At 45.2% G+C, this 20500-nt stretch overlaps 1 protein-coding gene across 2 annotated transcripts in view; it reads right to left on the bottom strand.

Annotated features, from left to right (window-relative positions):
* Positions 1–20500, bottom strand: part of AGAP1 (ArfGAP with GTPase domain, ankyrin repeat and PH domain 1) — a 630727-nt gene that overhangs the window by 216737 nt on the left and 393490 nt on the right. For both annotated transcript variants that reach the window (XM_023228734.3, XM_023228735.3), the window contains exon 11: positions 2398–2566. In XM_023228734.3, the coding sequence (XP_023084502.1) occupies positions 2398–2566 (169 nt within the window). The remainder of the gene's footprint in view (positions 1–2397; positions 2567–20500) is intronic.

The raw sequence follows: 20500 nt of genomic DNA, 5'->3' as shown, positions 1-20500 counted from the left end.
CTCTCTCCCCGACAACAGGGGAGATTCCTGAGGGCAGGAACTATATCTCAGGCACACATTAGAAACTCCACGAATGGCATGATTTAGCCATTCCACAATGTATATACATAAATTCAAAACACCATGTTACAAAGATAAATAACTTTTTATTTAAGTTTAATTAATTCTATTTAACATATTTTTATCAGTTTAAAATTATAAAAATGAAACTCAATAAACACTTGTTGACTTAAATAACTAGATGACTAGATATGATGTGATAGGTCAGAAGGGGAGGTGGAAATGGAAGAATTCTAGAGGTTAGGGACTCCATATCTATAGTTTGCACAATTTCTGGCACAAAATAGGTGCTTGATTTTTTTTTTTTTTTTTTTTTTTTGAGACAAAGTCTCACTCTGTTGTGCAGGCTGGAGTGCAGTGGCGTGATCTCGGCTCACTGCAACCTTCGCCTCTTGGGTTTAAGCGATTCCCCTGCCTTAGCCTCCTGAGTAGCTGGGATTACAGGCACGCACCACCACGCCCAGCTAATTTTTGTATTTTTAGTAGAGATGGGGTTTCACCATGTTGGCCAGGCTGGTCTTGAACTCCTGACCTCAGGTGATTCACCCACCTCAGCCTCCCAAAGTGCTGGGGTTACAGGCGTGAGCCACCACACCCGGCCTATAGATATTCTTTGAATAAATGAATGAGTTTATGTAATGTGCTAATGCAATAAAGCCTTCAGCTTTTTCCTCACTACAGATTGTCTTCTCTTTCTGTGCCCTTTTCTCTTCCCAGCCCATAGTTAGCACACCACTCTAGTAAGAAAAACCTCACACATGTCTTGGAAGAAAGGTCGGCAGGTCACAGAAGCCCCAGGAAAAATACCGTTCTCACTTTTCTGGGAGGCACTCAAGACTCCTTTAGCATAAAGCCAGTTTTTATTTTGATGAGAAATAACAGCTTGTGTTTGTATTCAGCTTTCCCAGCACTTCCATGTTATCTTCTCTGACATCGCCCCACCCTGCAACAGAGGCAGGCCAGGCAAGAGCACCCCATTGTGGTGGGAAGGAACCAGCTCAGTGACTGCCTAACGCTGTGCGGTGGAGCCCAGGATAGAGGACCCAAATCTGAACTCCTCTGTACCATCCTGCTCTCACCTACCAGTGTCGTTCATGCCATAGAACCAGGCCGCCAGCATCGTCCCTCTTTAAAAGCACTTAATGCTTCAGAAGAGGAAAGTGCAGCGTTAAAGACCAGAAACTCTTGTAGGAGAGAAATCTGTTGTTTTTTTTGTTTCTGTTTTTGAGATGGAGTCCCGCTCTGTCACCCTGGCTGGAGTGCAATGATGCAATCTCAGCTCACTGCAACCTCCGCCTCTCGGGGTCAAGGGATTCTCCTGCCTCAGCCTCCCAAGTAGCTGAGATTACAGGCACCTGCCACCACGCCCAGCTAGTTTTTGTATTTGTAGTGGAGCTGGGGTTTCACCAGGTTGGCCAGGCTGGTCTCGAACTCCTGACCTCGGGTGATCCTCCTGCCTCAGTCTCCCAAAGTGCTGGGATTAGAGGTGTGAGCCACTGCGCCTAGCCAGAAATCTGTTTTAAGAAGACAGGATGTAGGTGGGAGAGAAGAAAGTTTTGGACTTCCTGCTGGAGAAAATGCAACATTCTTGAAGGGATTTCCCTATGCTGAAGGAGCCTGACTGTGTGTGTGGGAGGACTCAAGAGCATCTTCACCTTATCTCTGATGAACAGCAATGGGAAGGTTCATGGCACAGGGCAATTATTTGCAAAAACGTAAATAAAAATGAACAACGTCATTTTGGATGGCTTGCAACCGGGCACAGAGGCCAGGAATTTCTAAACACATCAACATTTGCGAAAATACCAGCTTTCTCTGATCCTGAATGAATAAAAAATCTCCTTTAAAAGAGAATACAGAGAACCAAAGTTGCATTAAAGAATGGCAGATAATTAAAATATAGTAACACAAAATTTGCATTTTATATAGGTCAAATGGTTTCCTCTGAATCTTGCGTCCGAATGGTTTTACCACTTTCATACATACAGTTATCACAAATGAGTTAATCTTTGACATTAACATTAATTCATGTTTTTCAGAAGGCCTTTAAATACCCAGTTCACATGTTAAACTTCACTTTCCACCACGCAGCCCCACGAAAGGCCTAGATGCATGGTTTTTGCAGCTGTGATTCAAAGCAACATTTGCTCGCTGGCACTTGCGGAACTGAAAGTTTAAAGGAAATGATCAGCCACAGAAGTGATAAGGTTTCTAAACCTTAATCTGTAACATGATAGTTACCGCCTCCACTTAACCTAAGAGCCTCTCATTGTCCTCAAGCCTGGACCATCTGTTGCCGTTGAACTTGATTTCTTAGTGCATTTGCTGTAAGCTTACCTGAATTGGGTGAGATGTGTAAACTGCTCATGTCCTTGGACAGGCCATTGGTTTTAGGGCTGGAGATGGGCGCACAGGCCGACGTGGCTCGGGGTGGCCTCTTCCCTGGGACTTTCACAGTGGTTCTCAGAAGGTCAATCTCCTTACCATGAACATTCTGCATGTAATCCTGTTCAAAATGTTAAACATCCAAGAGAGATAAAAAAAAAAGACCTTTTACAACCTAGAACAAAAGGGTCTATCAGACGTCATGAGTTATAACCCTAAGACCCTTCCACTGTGGAAAGCACTTTAAAAATCATGAGATTTTTATCTGCAGAGTACTGGTAGCATCATCATTACATTTAATCAGAGTTTTGCTTCTGTGTCCTGAACTAACCTAGGAGCTACAGATACAAGGAGAGACACAGCAGGTACCTCCTTCAAGGGGCATTAGGAAGTAAGTCTACACACAAAATCCGATTTTTTGAACTCTTGTTTATCAGAGGGTACATTAGGCTCCTCCCATAAATTCCAAATAAAATTCCATGGAGTAGGAAACCATGTTGTAATAACCTTTCTGTTTCAGATGGGAATGTCATTAAGATCTTGATAAGGCTGAAGCTCTCTGGTGAAAAATCAGGAGAAAACTGGAAGTAAAAAGGTCAAGTGTTTCACTAAGAACCGGGAAGACATCCAAGGGGTGGCAGTTATGGCATCAAAAAAATAGGGAGCTCAGGGATGGATACAAAATAGCTGGATGTTAGAAAAAGAATCTGGCTTTCCAGGCCTTGGAAGCACATGACCAGCAGCGATCAGGGAACTACCGGGAAGTGTCGGTGGACAGTGACGGCTCTCTGGCAGCTCACTTAACTCACCGTGGAGTCAAACAGTACCTGGGAACTGACTGAAGGGCAGGGAAGGGGGAAGGTGAACAAGCACCTGAGAGCCGGGGCATGGGCCTGCTGGCCAGTGAGTTACTGATCCTTTAGTGCATCATCATCATCATCACTCATTGTTATTTTTTTTTTTTTTGGTGATGAGACTCCTTGCCTGCAAATACAGTATCTTAAGCACTCTGGACACATACTACTCGATATCACACCTTAAGAAAGAATATATACTCAGCCCTCTGTAACAATATAACAATTAAAAAATACAAAATAAGAAAATATTGCATTTACGTTGCATGAGGTATAAGTATTCTAGGGATGATTTAAGGTATACGGGAGAATGTGTGCAGGTTATATGTAAATACTATGCTGTATTATATAAGGAACTTGAGCATTTGAGGATCCTGGTATTCTGGAGGGTCCTGGAGCCAATCCCGCATGAATACAGAGAAATGATTGTATTTGGAAATCGCCCTTGGAAAAACAACATTTCAAGTGTTTTAAGACTCTGCAGGAAGTGGGAATAAATATGCTCTTTCTTTGGCAGCATCTTGGTGAATTCCCTTTAGATTTGAAAACCAATAAATTTGTCTTTAAGTAATTAAGTTCAGGTGAACATAATTCCATTTCATTTATTAATTTTTTTAGACATGGGGTCTTGCTAGGTTGCCCAGGTTGGTGTCCACCTCCTAGTCTCAAGTCACCCTCCCAAAGCACTGGGGTTACAGGCATAAGCCACCGTGCTCAGCCAACGTAATTTTAGAGGAACTGCCAAATAAACTCACATGCTGGATACAAGGGACTGGGGCAGGGTGGGGAAGTGGGCTGCTGTCTTTTAACAGCCCAACGGCAGTTACCTGATGCAGAGAGATAGTTGGATAAAGTTCTAGAATCATTATGCAAGGGTTGGAAGCCTCTGTCTCAGGGACTAGGAAACTTGGCCAAGTGTTTTGAGGGAGCTGCTGGGACACAGGGTAGCAGAGAGGCCAAAGCGAGATCCCAGTGGCTTCCAGCAAACAGGCTGGAAGCCTGTTTTTCTTTTTTGAGACAAGAGTCTCACTCTACTGCCCAGGCTGCAGTGCAGTGGCATGTTCTCAGCTCATTGCAACCTCTGCCTTCCAGATTCAAGTGATTCTCCTGCTTCAGTCTCCTGAGTAGCTGGGATTACAGGCAAGCAGTACACCTTTTAATTGTAGGACAACACCCACACTTGTGAAGGAGTCACAGGTTTATCAACAAGTAGATGTTTGCTGATAGAAGAAACGGCACAATGAAAGCCACGAAGTACACAATTCCAGTTCAGGGGAAAGGAATGAAATCGTGGGTCCTTGGGGCAGAGGATGAGAAGACCTGTTTTCTCCCTGCCCAACCATGGGAAGGTGGGTGAGCCTGGGGTGTGACAGTGTAGACCTCCCCGCAACCGACACGACTTAGAGGGTGCCACGTGGAGCCAAATCAGACTCAAGGGAAAAGGGTGCAGGAATTCTCAACGGCAGGATGGGCGGGAGGAGAACCTCTTACCTGAAGGCACAGCCACACTGGCGGGGGACATTCTGGCAGAGAAATACAGAAATGCATGTTCCCCTACACCAGCTCCAGAGGGACAAGATGCTTCAGGGTCCTTGGTGACCCCTGAGGACAGAAGTCTTGGTGCAGACAGAAAGCTCAAAACACCAAGGTCAGAACCAGGAGGAAGAACAATGGGCTGAAGACCACTGGAGAAAGGATCAGAAACTGCCACAGTGGGGCAAGTTCAGAGGCAGGGGCAAGGCCGGGTATTCCCCGGCAGAGGACAGACAGGCCATCCAGGCAGAAAACCTTGGCACGCGTGTATCTCACATCAGCCCAGAGGCCGGGAGCAGAGGTGCCTGGCCACCTGAGGCTGGTGACTGGCCATTTCATCTTACAGGGTGGCTCAGGGAGGATGGCCTGACTCTCAGGGCAGGCTGGCCGGAGTCAGCCACGGTCCCACTGGAGGAAAGCTGTCATGGTGGGTTTGGGGTATGGGAGGGTGGTATCTGGGCTGGGAACCGCAAATCTGACTTCACCAGCCCCCAAAAGGAGATTCCACTTGGAAGCCAAGATGCTGGACTCGACAAAACACAAACAACTTTGAGAGGATGTAGACCAAAGACAGAAAGAAAGTTATTATTGAATTAACTCTGTTAAACTAGATGGAAGGAAAGGTAGAGCTGGAAGAGACACAGGAATTCTCAGGACTGCGCTGTGTTGAGGATGACAAATGAAAAGCATATCAGGCTGGGTGCGGTGGCTCACGCCTTGTAATCCCAGCACTTTGGGAGGCCGAGGCGGGTGGATCACTTGAGGTCAGGAGTTCAAGACCAGCCTAGCCAACGTGGTGAAATGCCTTCTCTACTAAAAATACAAAATTAGCCAGGCATGGTGGCATGTGCCTTTAAGCCCAGCTATTTAGGAGGCTAAGGCAGGAAAATAGCTTGAACTTGGGAGACAGAGGTTGCAGTGAGCAGAGATCGTGCCATTGCACTCCAGCCTGAGTGACAAGACCTAAACTCTGTCTTGAAAAGAAAAGAAAAGAAAAGACAAGGCACATCATAGAGTGGTTAGTGTTGGTCATTTCTTAAAACAGGTTTTTCTCAAGCATCTTTAGTTTACTTCCATTAATATCCACTGAAAATATGCAAACCCAACTTTCCAAACCAAAGTTAATGCTTGTAAATAATGAATTCCTTCTTGCACAGTTATTCCTTTAAAAATATCAACTTGCTATAACTTTCTTCCTTAATGCCAATTCTTAACAAATTAAAATACAATAACAGGAGTGTAATTGAGCATTTATTGCTTATGGGCTCTAAAATGAGGCTAATCAGATAGTGACTAAGCCTCAGCATGGGCTCTTTTAATAGGCATGTTTTAACACACAATAACCAGGATATTTTATTTAAAATTATTATAGAAATGTACCAAGTGTCTGCTCTCCAGATTCGAAAGCGGCAAGGGAACCCATTTATCTTTAGCTCAGCATGGGCTAAGGGATCTGTTTTCTTGCCTGAGTTAGGCGTTACAACTTCAGAACTAGCTCTAAAAAAAAAAAATCGGTATATAAAATAGCCAATTGTTATATTTCAAGGCACTGCACAATTTTAAAAACTTTACAAAATGCATTTCCTAGTCAATAAAAGCCCTCCGACTCAGTGCTTCACACACAGGTGGGAGGTGAAGACACAGGTATCTGTGGCTTCTAGTTCCTCCCAAGAGGAACGACACCGAGCTTTCTGGTTTTGAAAGAACTGATCCTTTACATCTCTCTCCCCAGCTTGGTACCTGAGGAATTAAAGCTACAACCACTAAACAATGTCTTCCTTAGAAGTCAAGGGGCTGTGCAGACCCTTCATGGGTCTGAGGCAGGGTACTGGGTAAAATTAAGACAGGAAGCTTGATTCTGATATGCAAATGTTACAGATACTATCCTTCTCCATGTTCCTTGTTGAAAATGCTGATCGAAGATAAAAGAGGAAAAACCCTTTAACAAGGCGTGAGGGTAATTCAAAGCCAAGTACTTTTAAACAGCACTTAACAAGTCCCTGGGGCCCACTCAAGAGCCAGGCCCCCCAGAGGTGCCATCTCCTGCCCCTCAACAGCTTGAAAAAGTAGTAATTGCAAACCTATTTGCATTTTCCTTCTCAAGTTGTCCATGATCACCACACGGCTTATTTTTTCCAAGCAGGCGCCAGAGCAAAGGGACCTGTTTCCGAACCCGCCAATCGCTCGGTAACTGTGCCTTGCTGTCCCCCTGCAACCCTGCTCCGGCACCTTTGCCATCCCTTGTTTTTTACATTTCGCTCCTAATTATGTTGCATCTATTGCCGTACACTTAATTAGCTGCATTAATGTGATTTCTTTTCACATAGTCAAGCAATTAAGAGCTATGATTGAGTTTCATTCAATTAGCCTCAACAAACATGCTAATTGATGTCCCAGATGCAAATGAGGTGCAATGAGAGAAACCTGCTAGCAATTGAGAGCCGTGTCAGAGACCCACAGCTTTCAGCTTGCTGACAGCAGCACAGCTTAACGTGGTGCCCGCCTTCTGTGGGGCTGCCTTTGGAGAAGGATGCAGAGTCATTAGTACCTCGGTGTACCAGATCTCTCCTGATACAGAGAATTAATTGATTCGCTGCTGTATCACGTTGTCCTAGAATTTCACAGTTATGTGTTCCCAGGACCGGGAGGTTACCAAATGAGTAACACTTGGCTCCAGTAAGGAGGGTGGTACAAAGTCCTCATCAAAATACCGTATTAGGCTACTAAAAAATAGACAAGAATTCTCCCCAAAACTACAAAGGGAAAGGTGTGTACATCTTGTCTTGGCAATCCCAGATTCCACTATGTGCCTGATGGCCTTTCCCGTCCTCAGTAAATGGTGAGTTCATCTTAGTCAGCTCTGGGGCATTTGGCACTTGAAGTTAAGCTCAAAATACAGCAATCCATCAACAGTCCCTAAAAATACCCTTACTATATTGATTCTTACTGCCTCGCATCCGGAGGTTACCTTTGGCTGTCTGGTGAAAGATGGTTTGCTGATGTGTTCACAGGGGTACTAAAAGCAGTTAACAAGATCTTAAAGCTAAACTGAAATGCATAAACTATATGATTGGCATCTCAACATCAGATCAGAAATAAGCATAAGGCTTTGAAAATCTGACAGTGCTTACGTGCCACTTTCTTCAAGGATAATGTAATCAGCATACTCCATTTTTACGTATACTTTAAAAAAATATTAAGACTTTTAATTTACATAGTTCAAGGATGGAAAAAATAATGGAAAATAGTGGAAATCTTTTCCAATTCGGTTTCTCCATTAGGTTCTAGTTTATAACTGTACGTGTATGTTGAGAAATATTTTATATTAATATATAATACTGAAAAGATAGATAACTCTTCAGACAAATCAATAAGATTTTCAAAACAATTCAGAAACAGTACTTGCCTTTTTAGTGCTGTGTTGACATTGGTTTTGATGGTGCAAACATGCTGGTGATTAGCGTGAATCAGAGTAGGAGCCCCAAACTGTACTAGTCACCATCACATTATTCACCGGCATGTTCTTTAAGTACGAACAGAAACAGTTTCACTTACAGATGTTCTGAATACACTTAAAAAAGAAGTGCTACTGATTTGTAAACATTTCAGCCTTTGAGTGCATGTCTTCATTTTCTCAGGTATGACGTGGAAAGCATGCAGAAAGCATTTCTGCTGGGTACTGGAGGGTGATGGTTGTCTCGCAGAAAGGCAGCTTCTGCAACTGTTGGAGTTGCAAGCTGAACTAGCCACTTTTGTGGTGGGACAACATTTTTACCTGAAAGAATGACTATGCCAGACATTGACTGACTAGGGCTTTCAGTTCTACGTATGTGGCAAACTTGTATCTCTAACTACGAGCTTGATACCTTCCAAAGACTTAGCAACTTTTCTGACAAGATTGGTGGTGACATGAATGACATTTTTTGATGTTCTATGATGAAAACGGTCACTATTTAGAAATCTGCATACTTCATTTCAGAAATAGTTTTTCTTGAAATGGCCAGATGCATATGGATATGGTCACATGCCTGGATGCATATGGATATGCTTGTGTGGATAAAACACACATAAAAGATCACTCAAAGGGCGAGTCAGTTGGATGGATTTTAAGGCAGTAGAGGAGGAAAAAAAATTAGTGATTTCACACTGCAGTACTAAGCTTTAAGAAACTATCACATGTTGAGTTTTGGTGAAGTATGCAAGAGGAATACCCACAATGATCTGAAATGATGATTGTCCTCCTCCCTCTTCCAACCACACATCTGTGTAACATGAGATATTCAAAGATTAACCAAAACAACCTATCACAACAGACTGACGCAGATATGAGAATCCAGCTCTCTTACATGAAACTGGGTATCAAAGAGACCTAAAAAATATATAAAACAATGCAACCCTTCTCATGACTTTTTATTTTGAAAATTATACTTTTCACAAAATTATTATTTACATTAACATGTAATGGGTGGTTTATTGTTAAATGGATTACACATTTAAAATTTTTCTCAGTTTGAGAATTTCTAACATGATGACTATCAATAGACAAAAGCCATATGAACAAATGCTCTTTGGGGTCCCTCCATAATTTTTTTTTTTTTTTTTGGGATGGAGTCTCTCTGTCGCCCAGGCTGGAGTATAGCAGTGTGATCTCAGCTCGCTGCAATTTCTGCCTCCCGGGTTCAAGCGATTCTGCTGCCTCAGCCTCCCGAGTAGCTAGAACTACAGGCACGTTCCTAAGCTCAGATAATTTCTGTAGTTTTAGTAGAGATGGGATTTCACCATGTTGGCCAGACTAGTCTCCAACTTCTGACTTCAGGTGACCTACTCGCCTTGGCCTCCCAAAGTGTTGGGATTACAGGCGTGAGCCACCATGCCTGGCTCATACTTCTTAAAAAGATAAAGGGGTCCTGAGTCCAAAGTCTTTCTTGAGAACCACTAGTCTAGCTTTATATCTGCAAAGCAGCCATTGGCTCCATGTGTATGCTTTTATGTACACAATCCGGGAGGAGCAAAGGATTGGACTGTGGAAAGATACTGTAAATATTTTCACATTTGTTTGTTCCTCTTTCTCCTGGAAGAAAAGAATGACTCATTATTTCCTATTTTTACTGCACATCATGAATATCCAGCGTCAAAAGGAAGCAGTAATTTGTTAAGTTCTATCTTTAAAGAGCCTCACTTCTGGGCGTAAAAAAAAAAAAAGGGCCGGGTGCGGTGGCTCAAGCCTGTAATCCCAGTACTTTGGGAGGCAGAGACGGGCGGATCACGAGGTCAGGAGGTCGAGACCAGCCTGACTAACACAGTGAAACCCTGTCTCTACCAAAAAATACAAAAAACTAGCCGGGCGAGGTGGCAGGCGCCTGTAGTCCCAGCTACTCGGGAGGCTGAGGCAGGAGAATGGCGGAAACCCAGGAGGCGGAGCTTGCAGTGAGCCGAGATCGCACCATTGTACTCCAGCCTGGGCGACAGGGCAAGACTCTGTCTCAAAAAAAAAAAAAAAAAAAAGTACGTAAAAGAAGCCATTGTAAAGTCCGCTGCTATTCCCAAACTCCATTTAATATGATTTTCAAAGGAAACTAATCATAAAGACACATATAGGACCACCCATTCAAAAAGATCAAGCAAATGTTCACGTCCCACATTCAGGAATAATAAACAACAGCCTCGTACGTAGTCACAGGTGCAGACCAAAGTCATGTTCCTAAAAATACTGTGAAAATATTGTAAAACTATGAAAACTCTTCTGGCCACATCCCTTCAGATCACCGAACTCAAAGAAGACAATTTCTCTTCTCTCCAAAGGATCGTACTCACAATGGCAAGGTAGGAAGCAGCTTCAAAAGGAAAAATCCCATGAGAAATAATTTGGTTTCGGAAGACAGCCAAAAGCATTCCAGTGTTTCTCTTTCAGAACTGCCTTCCTAAAGACTACTTCATCCATGCTTGCAAGTACATGCGAGTGACCAGCAGCCATGGCAGGAAGAAGGCACCTGGCCAATCAGATGTGTAGCACGGATAGAGGCAAACGGCTCATGCTTATGGAAGTCACTGGTCTTACCATGTTCCCCATCATCCTGAAGCAGCTGGATTGACAGAAGGGTGGAATGGCCTTTTGAAGTCATAATTACAATGCCAACTAGGTGACAATCCTTTGCAGGGCTGGGGCAAAGTTCTCCAGAAGGCCGTGTATGCTCTGAATCAGTGTCCAATATATGGTACTGTTTTTCCCATTGCCAGGATTCACAGGTCCAGGAATTGAGGGGCAGAAATGGAAGTGGCACCACTCACCGTCACCCCTAGTGACCCACTAGCTAAATTTTTGCTTCCTGTTCCCGCAACATTATATTCTGCTGGCCTAGGGGTCTCAGTTCCAGGGGGAGAAATGCTGCCACCAGGAGACACAATAACAATTCCATTAAACTGGAAGATTGTCACCTGGCCACTTTGGCCTCCTCCTACCTCAAAGTCAAGAGGCTAACAAGGAAGTTACAGTGTTGGCTGGAGTGACTGACCCGGACTATCAAGATGAAATCAGTCTATCCCTCCATCATGGAGGTAAGGAAGAGTATGTGTGGAATATTCTTACTTAGTAAATCCTTTACTGGGTCTGGGTCATTACACTACACATGAGAGAAGGTTGGTGACGCCTTGTTGGGGACCAGTGGTGGCAGCTTCTTGTACAATGGAGAGTCCCTACATGACAGCAAAAGCAAACTTCCCTGCTCCATGTGCTGCAGAGGCCAGCGTCCAACACGTGTGGGCTCAAGTCCACCAGCCCAAAGGGATAAGTTATTCTAATACAAATCAAAAAGCAGAAAATTCCAAATCAAATTATGAATACACCTCTTGCTTGTATCTGTTTTTACTGCCCTACTATATCGAGGTTTACGCTGCAGGAAAGATTCTTCTCATTCTAGGTTAAAGTGAGTATTATGCAGTTGTAATCCACGCCTGCTCAAACCTAGCCTGTACAATGAATGCCTTGAAAACAGCTGCCTGTCTCTACACAGTCGCTGAAGGCCTTTCACTACAACGAACTTCAAGGAGCCAGCACCATTCCTTTGCTGTCCTAGTATTTTAATATTTGAATATGGCTTGAAACAACTGGATCAGCAGATCCTAGAAATTTTGTTATATGGAAATGTTCACCATGGTGATACTGCCTGTCTGGGTCTCTTTAAAACTTCAGATTCCTTTGGATGAATTTGCTGAAATGTGCAGCTAAAACAGATAGTGTATGTACATCTATATAGAGATCTATATAGATATAGATAGATATTTTTAGACAGAGTTCTGCTCTTGTTGCTCAGGCTGCAGTGCAATGGCATGATCTCGGTTCACTGCAACCTCTGCCTCCCAGGTTCAAGCAATTCTCCTGTCTCAGCCTCCCGAGTAGCTGGGATTACAGGTGCCCGCCAGCATGCCTGGCTAATTTTTGTATTTTTAGTAGAGACGGCATTTCTCCATGTTAGCCAGGCTGGTCTCGAACGCCTGACCTCAAGCGATCCACCTGCCTCGGCCTCCCAAAGTGCTGGGATTACAGGGGTGAGCCACCGCACCTGGCCAAACAGGAGAGTTTTAAGACAGCAGAGCATACACATCTGTCCTCTGAAGTGAATATCGATTGCTACATTGTGTCTTCTGCCATCAGACCCAAGGTAACATGGAGAATCTCCCACTTCCGTTTTTCCCCCATGACAAATGGTAAGTACTTCCAATTTTTAAACTTTCCACCTAGGCCTATTTAGAACTCTCCTAATCGTATTTTTCCCAGGAATTACTCTGTTTTCCTAAACATAACGCCTGCCAAGGGAGTTCACAGCACCTTGTATTAGATTCCATTCAAATGAATCAGGTAATTCGCTGATAACCACACTTGTCTGATTTCCTAAAGAAGTCTTCGGAAGACCAAAGTCCACTTTCTCTTGGTCAGGGAGTAAGCCTCGAACTCAGAGCGCCTCCACTGTCTTCCGAGTTGCACACGGAGGGCATGTCATTCAGCCACGCAGCGTCCCCATGTCCACATCTTTAAAAACAGTTCTTGCTTCATGATACTGTTGTGAGGGTTCACTGAGATAATACTGAAGTGTTTAACAGAGCACCAAAGCCCTCAATAAATGTTAGCTCTTACCACTCCTGTCCAATAAAAATACTGAAATATTTTCTCTCTGACTTTATGGGGCAATTTCTTGAGCTAAAGGTGTTGTTCCCACTTGAGGTAGCAATTCTGACATGATAAGTCATTAGGGTTGACCTGCAAAGCCATTTTTCACTTTGCAGCACAGGGGGGGAAACACAAAAAACCTGTCCTCTGCAAACGCATGACATTTTCTGCTTTTTCTTCTTTCTCTTCCCCCAGCTTTTTTTTTTTTTAAGTGGGGGCGGCATGTATATGATAGTCAGACATTTTTATTGCAAAATGCCGTCTGGAAAAGATGCAAAACAAAATTGCTAAAATGCAAGGGGAAAAAAAGGGGGGGGGGAACAAAAGGCCCCGTTCCCTTTGCTTATTGAGTTCAAAGGCATAACATGTAGCTCCCTGCAGCAAATGGGAAGCTACACTAATTTTAAAGCCATAAAACGCTATCAAGTGCCCTGCGGGGCAGGACTACTCTGAAGCTAGTGGCACCTAAATAAGACATGGTTCATTTACTTCGCAGCTTAGCCTAATGTAATCATCAGCGGATTTTTAGCCTAGAGTTGTAACAGGCAAATAGCCGATGCGGCAGAGGCGGCCCTCCCAGCCATCGAGGGGGCTGCAGCTAGATTGCTGTTGATTAGAAAATTTTTCAGTTTTGACAAGCACTTAATGAACATAAATCGCACCTTGATTGGTTTCCATTTGGGGCCACAGGCACACCTGAGAAGAAACAGGCCTCTCCAGCCCCGCCCCTCCCTACTTTCCAAGACCTCGGCAACAAGCTCGCAATCAGGTTAGGAGCCAAGTAAGAACATATTTATAAAATATAATAATGAAATTCAATTTCTTAGAAGTAAAAGAACATTCCTCATGACCCCCCACAGTCATCCTCTCCCACTGAGTCCTCGGCTGTGACTTACTGTTGCTGAGGAAACCAGAGGGACTGGATTTATTTACCTTGCATAAGAATTTTTGGCCTCTATGAGTAACACTAAAAGGCCAAAAACGGAAAACAAAATGTTATCAATAGGGTACAAAGGACGGCCAGGGACGATCTGACATACCACGCTGTATACTGGTAGGACAATGTCTCTTGCATTCCACTGGAAGCTCAGAGACTCAAACCCTCCAGCCACACTGTTAAATCTGCTATTTATAGAAACACATATATGCTCTATTTTTTCATTTTACCTGGAAATGCAAGAAGGCAGAATTTTTCAGTGCTGAAAATAGGTTAGATAGCATCTATGCTATTTAGTGGTTTAATTTTTAGAAACATGAGGACTTGGTCAGGCACGGGGGTTCACGCCTGCAATCCCAGCACTTTGGGAGGCCGAGGTGGGCGGATCAGTTGAGGTCAGGAATTCGAGACCAGCCTAGCCAACAGGGCAAAACCCTGTCCCTACCAAAAATATAAAAATTAGCAGGGCATGGTGGAATTGCTTGAACCCTGGAGGCGGAGGTTGCAGTGAGCTGAGATCACGTCACTGCACTCCAGCCTGGGCAAAAGAGCGAGACTTTGTCTCAAAAAAATAACAAAGAAAACCAAATAAAACAAAAAACAAACAAACAAAAAAACAGAAAAGAAAAAAATAAGAGGACTTTATTTTGTCCAGTCTCACCCTACTTCCATTCACCGCGTGTCAACAACATCAACAATGAAATGTCGTGAGGACAGCTTTCGGCCCTTTTATTTTTAAATTCCAAACATTTCCAAACCCTGGGGGTATATAAATTAAGAATTCCTTAGACAGAAATAGACTTTGATAAAGAATCCTTTTTGTGTTTGTGTAACAGCAGTGAGTTTTTTAGTAGGCTCTGTTTCCAACAAAAGTTGTCAATATGCCCTGAAAATATTTCTACTCTTATGGTGGTCTAATACCTTGACTTTGGAACTGTTGCTATATGGGAGAAACAACAGACCATAATCTTTCAAACAGGTCACGTGAATGACAAAGCTCCTTCCCAGGTCACCTAGGTGCTTGGCAAACTCCGGGGGGCCCACATGACCACATCATTGCTAGGTGGTTTTCCTATCACATGGCTTCCAGACCACCATGCAGGTTACAAAGCCTGCACAGTTCACTGTGGTGAGGACTGAGCCCAGCAAATGTCCCAGCGTGCTGGCAAGGTTGGGCAGGTTTAACATTCAGCCATACTCTGTAGCTTTCCCATGTTACAGTTTTTACATTTAAAACCCAAGCTCTGAAGTTATCTGTATGCTCACATTCCTAGCAGCATTGTTCACAATGGCCAAGAGGTGAAAGCAAGTGTCCATCCATGGACAAACACAATGTGGTGTGTACATATGATGGAATATTACTCAGCCTCAAACCGGAAGAAAATTCTGACACACATTACAACTGGAAGAACCTTGAGGACATAATGTTAAATGCAACAAGCCAGTCATAAAAAGACAAACAGTGTTACGACTCCATTTATATGAGGTTCCTAGAGCAGACAAATTCATAGAGACAGAAACTAGATGCTGGTTGCCAGGGGCTGAGGGGAGGGGGATGGGAATTTGTGTTTATGGGTAACACAGTTTGTTTTGTAAGATGAAAAAGTTCTGGAGGTTGACGGCCCAACGACATGAACATACACGGTACTACTGAATTGTATACTTAAAATGGTTAAGATGGCAAGTGTTGTATGTATTTTACAATTAAAGTGAAAAAAAAACAACTAACAAAATCCTGAAGCTTTTCTCCCACCATCGAGATCCTTCTCTAAGTTGCAGCAAATGGAGCCAGAATACGGCTGAGACATATTTCTGCTTCCTAAAAGTGTCGCATGGTGGATTCCTTCCAAGAGGTTTCAGGAACTCTAGTCGTACAGATTTAAGGAAAGGTTAAGCATATGGGCTAATTGTGCCCCCCATCTATCCATCTATCCATCCATCCATCCATCCATCCATCCACCCACCCACCCATCCGTCCATCCATCCACCCACCCATCCATCCACCCACCCATCCGTCCATCCAACAAGCCAGTGTTCCAGATGTTAGAGATACATTGGTGACATACACATCCTTGCCTCAAGGAGCTTCCAGTCTTGTGGGAGAATCAGAGAGATGGCCCTCTAGAGTCATGTGAGACCACACACAGCACGGGTGCTCAAATAGGCCGAGTGGGGGGAAACTCGCAAGAGGAGGCAGCATTTAAGCCAGGATTGCCAGAAAACATGGCAAGTATGAGAAACTAAAAGCAAACAAAGACAGCGATAGAGCAGGAAGGGGGTGAGAGGCGAGTCTGAGGAGGCAAGCTGGGGCAAGAGCAGGGGCACGGACATCATCCAAGGGGGAGGAGGGATCTATCTCCATCGTCGAAATACAGAAAAGAACTCAAAGGAGGGAAATAAACAAAAATATGATTAGAATGACAAGGTGAAGGTTAAAAGCAGTTGAGGAGTAATCGCTACTCTTCGTACAGCCAATAGGTTTTGGAAAACTTTATGAGCAGGCCACTGCGCTAGTTGAACTGAGCAAAAATGCAGGATGCACACTCAGGGGAGTATGGTCTGCAAGATCATCTCGTGTGACTTCTGGCGCCATTCTGGATGAATTCCCAGGAGGAAGAGAAAACGGAGGCCGAGGTTATGGGTGGAGGAAGAAGAGCTAGCAAAGCAATCACTGCATAATTGACCTTGACAGGCTCAGTGATTCTCACACTGTGCCTGAGTCCCAGGACTCCACAAAGCCATGTTGGAACCAACATGGAGGTGGGTGGGGAAATGGCAGGACCGGAAACGATGTCTGATTCCCAGATCGGTGTTCCTTTGACCTGCACACCAGAGGATCAGCTAAGAAAGGAGCTGACTCTCACTTTAGAATGAAGGAGGGGAAGAAATCTTAAGAGGGAAGGAGGTAATTTAGATTTGCAAACCACAGAGATCCAACACCTTTACTTCACAATCTACATAAAAGAAGTTGAAATGAAGTTGTGCCCATAGCTCTGTGTGTGTGTGTATATGCGCATGTGTATGTGTGCATGTATGTGTGTATTGTGTGTGTGTATGTGTGAGTGTATGATGTACGTATGGTCCTATGCATGTGTTCACAATACATTTTCACATCAGTTGTCTGTTGGAAGCTGCCTCAAATCCTATCTTGGAAAGGGGCAGGGCTGCAGTACGACTTGAAGCAGGCAATATCTACACATCAAGGTTGCCGAGGTGACATTCACAGCACTAGCTTGAAGGGCCAGGTGTCCCTGTGAAAGCAATCTGTGCGGAAAGCTGGACTCTGGCTGTTCCCAGGGAACTGAAGAACGTTCAGACTCAAGGATGTGAGTGTAAGCTCCGTTCAATGGGGATTATTTCTGTAGTCCCAAGAAGAGCCAACCAGCTGAGGATTCTTCCTGCTTCCCCCGAGCTGACTCCTGCCCGTCTTAGAAACTTGCAGAAACGGCCGGGCGCGGTGGCTCAAGCCTGTAATCCCAGCACTTTGGGAGGCCGAGACGGGCGGATCACGAGGTCAGGAGATTGAGACCATCCTGGCGAACACGGTGAAACCCCGTCTCTACTAAAAAATACAAAAAACTAGCCGGGTGAGGTGGCGGGCGCCTGTAGTCCCAGCTACTCGGGAGGCTGAGGCAGGAGAATGTCGTGAACCCGGGAGGCGGAGCTTGCAGTGAGCTGAGATCCGGCCACTGCACTCCAGCCCGGGCAACAGAGCGAGACTCCGTCTCAAAAATAAAAAAAAAAAAAAGAAACTTGCAGAAACACCGGTTGCGGTTCATATTGTTTACGAAACCATTCCCATCTGCCTAAAACAGACAGCTCAGGCTAGCACAGCAATGTTGGTTTGTTGTCACAGAGTTCCAGATCTTTGTTCTTTAATATCTGTATAATCTCCTCATATACCTCTAAATGGATTGGTTTTTGGATTCCAGTGAGGTTTTTAGATTTTGCAGCATTTGTAATAGTGCATGTGAGTGAGTGATTACGTGTGTGAGTGTGTGTTCTCCCCTCTACCCTATGTCAGCTTAGGGAGTCCATGTTGTATGACGTGGTGAGTATTGTTAGCTCAATCACACCACACTCTGTAGAGCAGAGCCAGGATCACAAATGTTGAAGGTTGGAGTCCAGGCAGTTCAGGAGCAAAGATGCTGAAGGAGTCACATGACTGGAAGCTTCATTGTGGCCGCACTCAAGTCACTGTGACCGGTGCGTACTAAGCAATACCTATGTGCCACTCACATGACAACCCCTGGGCAGACTGTGGGGAACACAGCTCTCCTCCTCAGTGATGTACACTAGATGGGGCAGAAAAGGACATTCTCACCAGAGACAACGATACACACTAGATGGGGCCTGGGAACCAGGGAGGGCCATGAAGGCACAACTGTATGATGGACACGGTATACCCTCATGAGGGACAAGGCACACCCGCACCACAGACACGCCACACTCATTCCACAGACACGCCACACCCGCACCACAGACACGCCACACTCATTCCAGACACGCCACACCCGCACCACAGACACGCCACACCCGCACCACAGACACGCCACACTCATTCCACAGACACGCCACACCCGCACCACAGACACGCCACACTCATTCCACAGACACGCCACACCCCCACCACAGACATGCCACACCCGCACCACAGACACGCCACACTCACGCCACAGACACGCCACACCCCCACCACAGACACGCCACACCCGCACCACAGACACGCCACACTCATTCCACAGACACGCCACACCCCCACCACAGACATGCCACACCCGCACCACAGACACGCCACACTCACGCCACAGACACGGCGCTTCCTTATGATGGACACGGCACACCCGCACCACAGACACGGCGCACTCATTCCACAGACATGGTGCTTCCTTATAATGGACACGGCACAGCCGCACCACAGACACGCCGCACCCTTATGATGGACACGGCAGACCCGTGCAAAAGACACGATGCACGCTTACGATGGACGCGGCACACCCTCGCCACAGACACGCCACAGACACGGCGCTCCCTTAGGATGGACATGCCACACCCATGCCACAGACCAGCACTCTCTTATGATGGATACAGCACACCTGCCACAGACACGGCACACCCACGCCACAGACATGGCGCTTCCTTATGATGGATACAGCACACCCGCACCACAGACACGCCACACCCACGCCACAGACACGCCGCACCCGCGCCACAGACACGGCGCTTCCTTATGATGGACATGCCACACCCATGCCACAGACCGGCACTCTCTTATGATGGATACAGCACACCTGCCACAGACACGGCACACCCACGCCACAGACATGGCACTCTCTTATGATGGACATGGCACACCTGCACCACAGACACGGCACACCCACGCCACAGACATGGCACTCTCTTATGATGGACATGGCACACCCGCACCACAGACACGGCACACCCACGCCACAGACATGGCACACCCGCACCAGAGACACAGCACATGAAAGGCCAAAGGACAGTTCCAGGCACCTTGGCTTATGACCAAGAAAGAAAGATGAAATAATTTTTGATCTTAAGATGAATCACGCCTTCTGCAGCAGCGTGCCATAGACTTGACATGTCTAACTACACTCTTCTCAGTAAGAAAGGGAGGTCTGTCTTTTTGGTCATCCCAGCTTCACATCTGAAAATCTGGCCTTCACATTTGTCAATCCAGTAGCCTGTACAGGAGTTATTCTGACTGTTTCAATGTTCTGGGGAAATCGGTGAAAAGTTTCTCTGAGTGTAAATGAATACTCACCACCTCAAGAAGTTCGAGGTCCACCCCAGCAGACATGTGAAGGTGGGTGAAGAGACGGATCACAGATTCTTAGTGAATCCTCAATCCAAGTAAAATACTGCAGTCTTGTGTGAGGAATTCGTGTATTTACAAAGGCAATTACAGGCACTGAGCACAGCCACGAGCTGCTATTCTCACAGTATAGGTATCTTTTTTTTTTTTTTTTCTTGAATGATTTCTTTAGAGGAAAATACCCACTTAGGAATCATCACAGATCTTTTTATTGTCTTTATATCAGTAAAGAAGTGGGTCTTCTGTCTGATTTTGAAACTAGAAACTTTCTGAAATCTGCCTTCTGATGACAATTTTAGAGAGTCCAGGTTTGGCTGCCCTGGCTTTGAAAACACAAAACCAAATCTCGATGACACACAGAATCAAAGGGTTTGTGTGTTGCAGGGGAGTCCAAGCCACTCAGTTAGAAATTAACCTGCCTTGGCCGGGCGCGGTGGCTCAAGCCTGTAATCCCAGCACTTTGGGAGGCCGAGACGGGCGGATCACGAGGTCAGGAGATCAAGACCATCGTGGCTAACATGGCGAAACCCCGTCTCTACTAAAAATACAAAAAACTAGCCGGGCGACATGGCGGGCGCCTGTAGTCCCAGCTACTCGGGAGGCTGAGGCGGGAGAATGGTGTGAACCCAGGAGTCGGAGCTTGCAGTGAGCTGAGATCCGGCCACTGCACTCCAGCCTGGGCGGCAGAGCGAGACTCCGTCTCAAAAAAAAAAAAAAAAAAAAAAAAAAAA

This window comes from Piliocolobus tephrosceles, chromosome 11, assembly GCF_002776525.5.
Source record: "Piliocolobus tephrosceles isolate RC106 chromosome 11, ASM277652v3, whole genome shotgun sequence".
Taxonomy (NCBI): Eukaryota; Metazoa; Chordata; class Mammalia; order Primates; family Cercopithecidae; genus Piliocolobus; species Piliocolobus tephrosceles.
The sequence above is the reverse complement of the archived record's forward strand: the minus strand, read 5'-3'. Positions and strand labels throughout refer to the sequence as shown.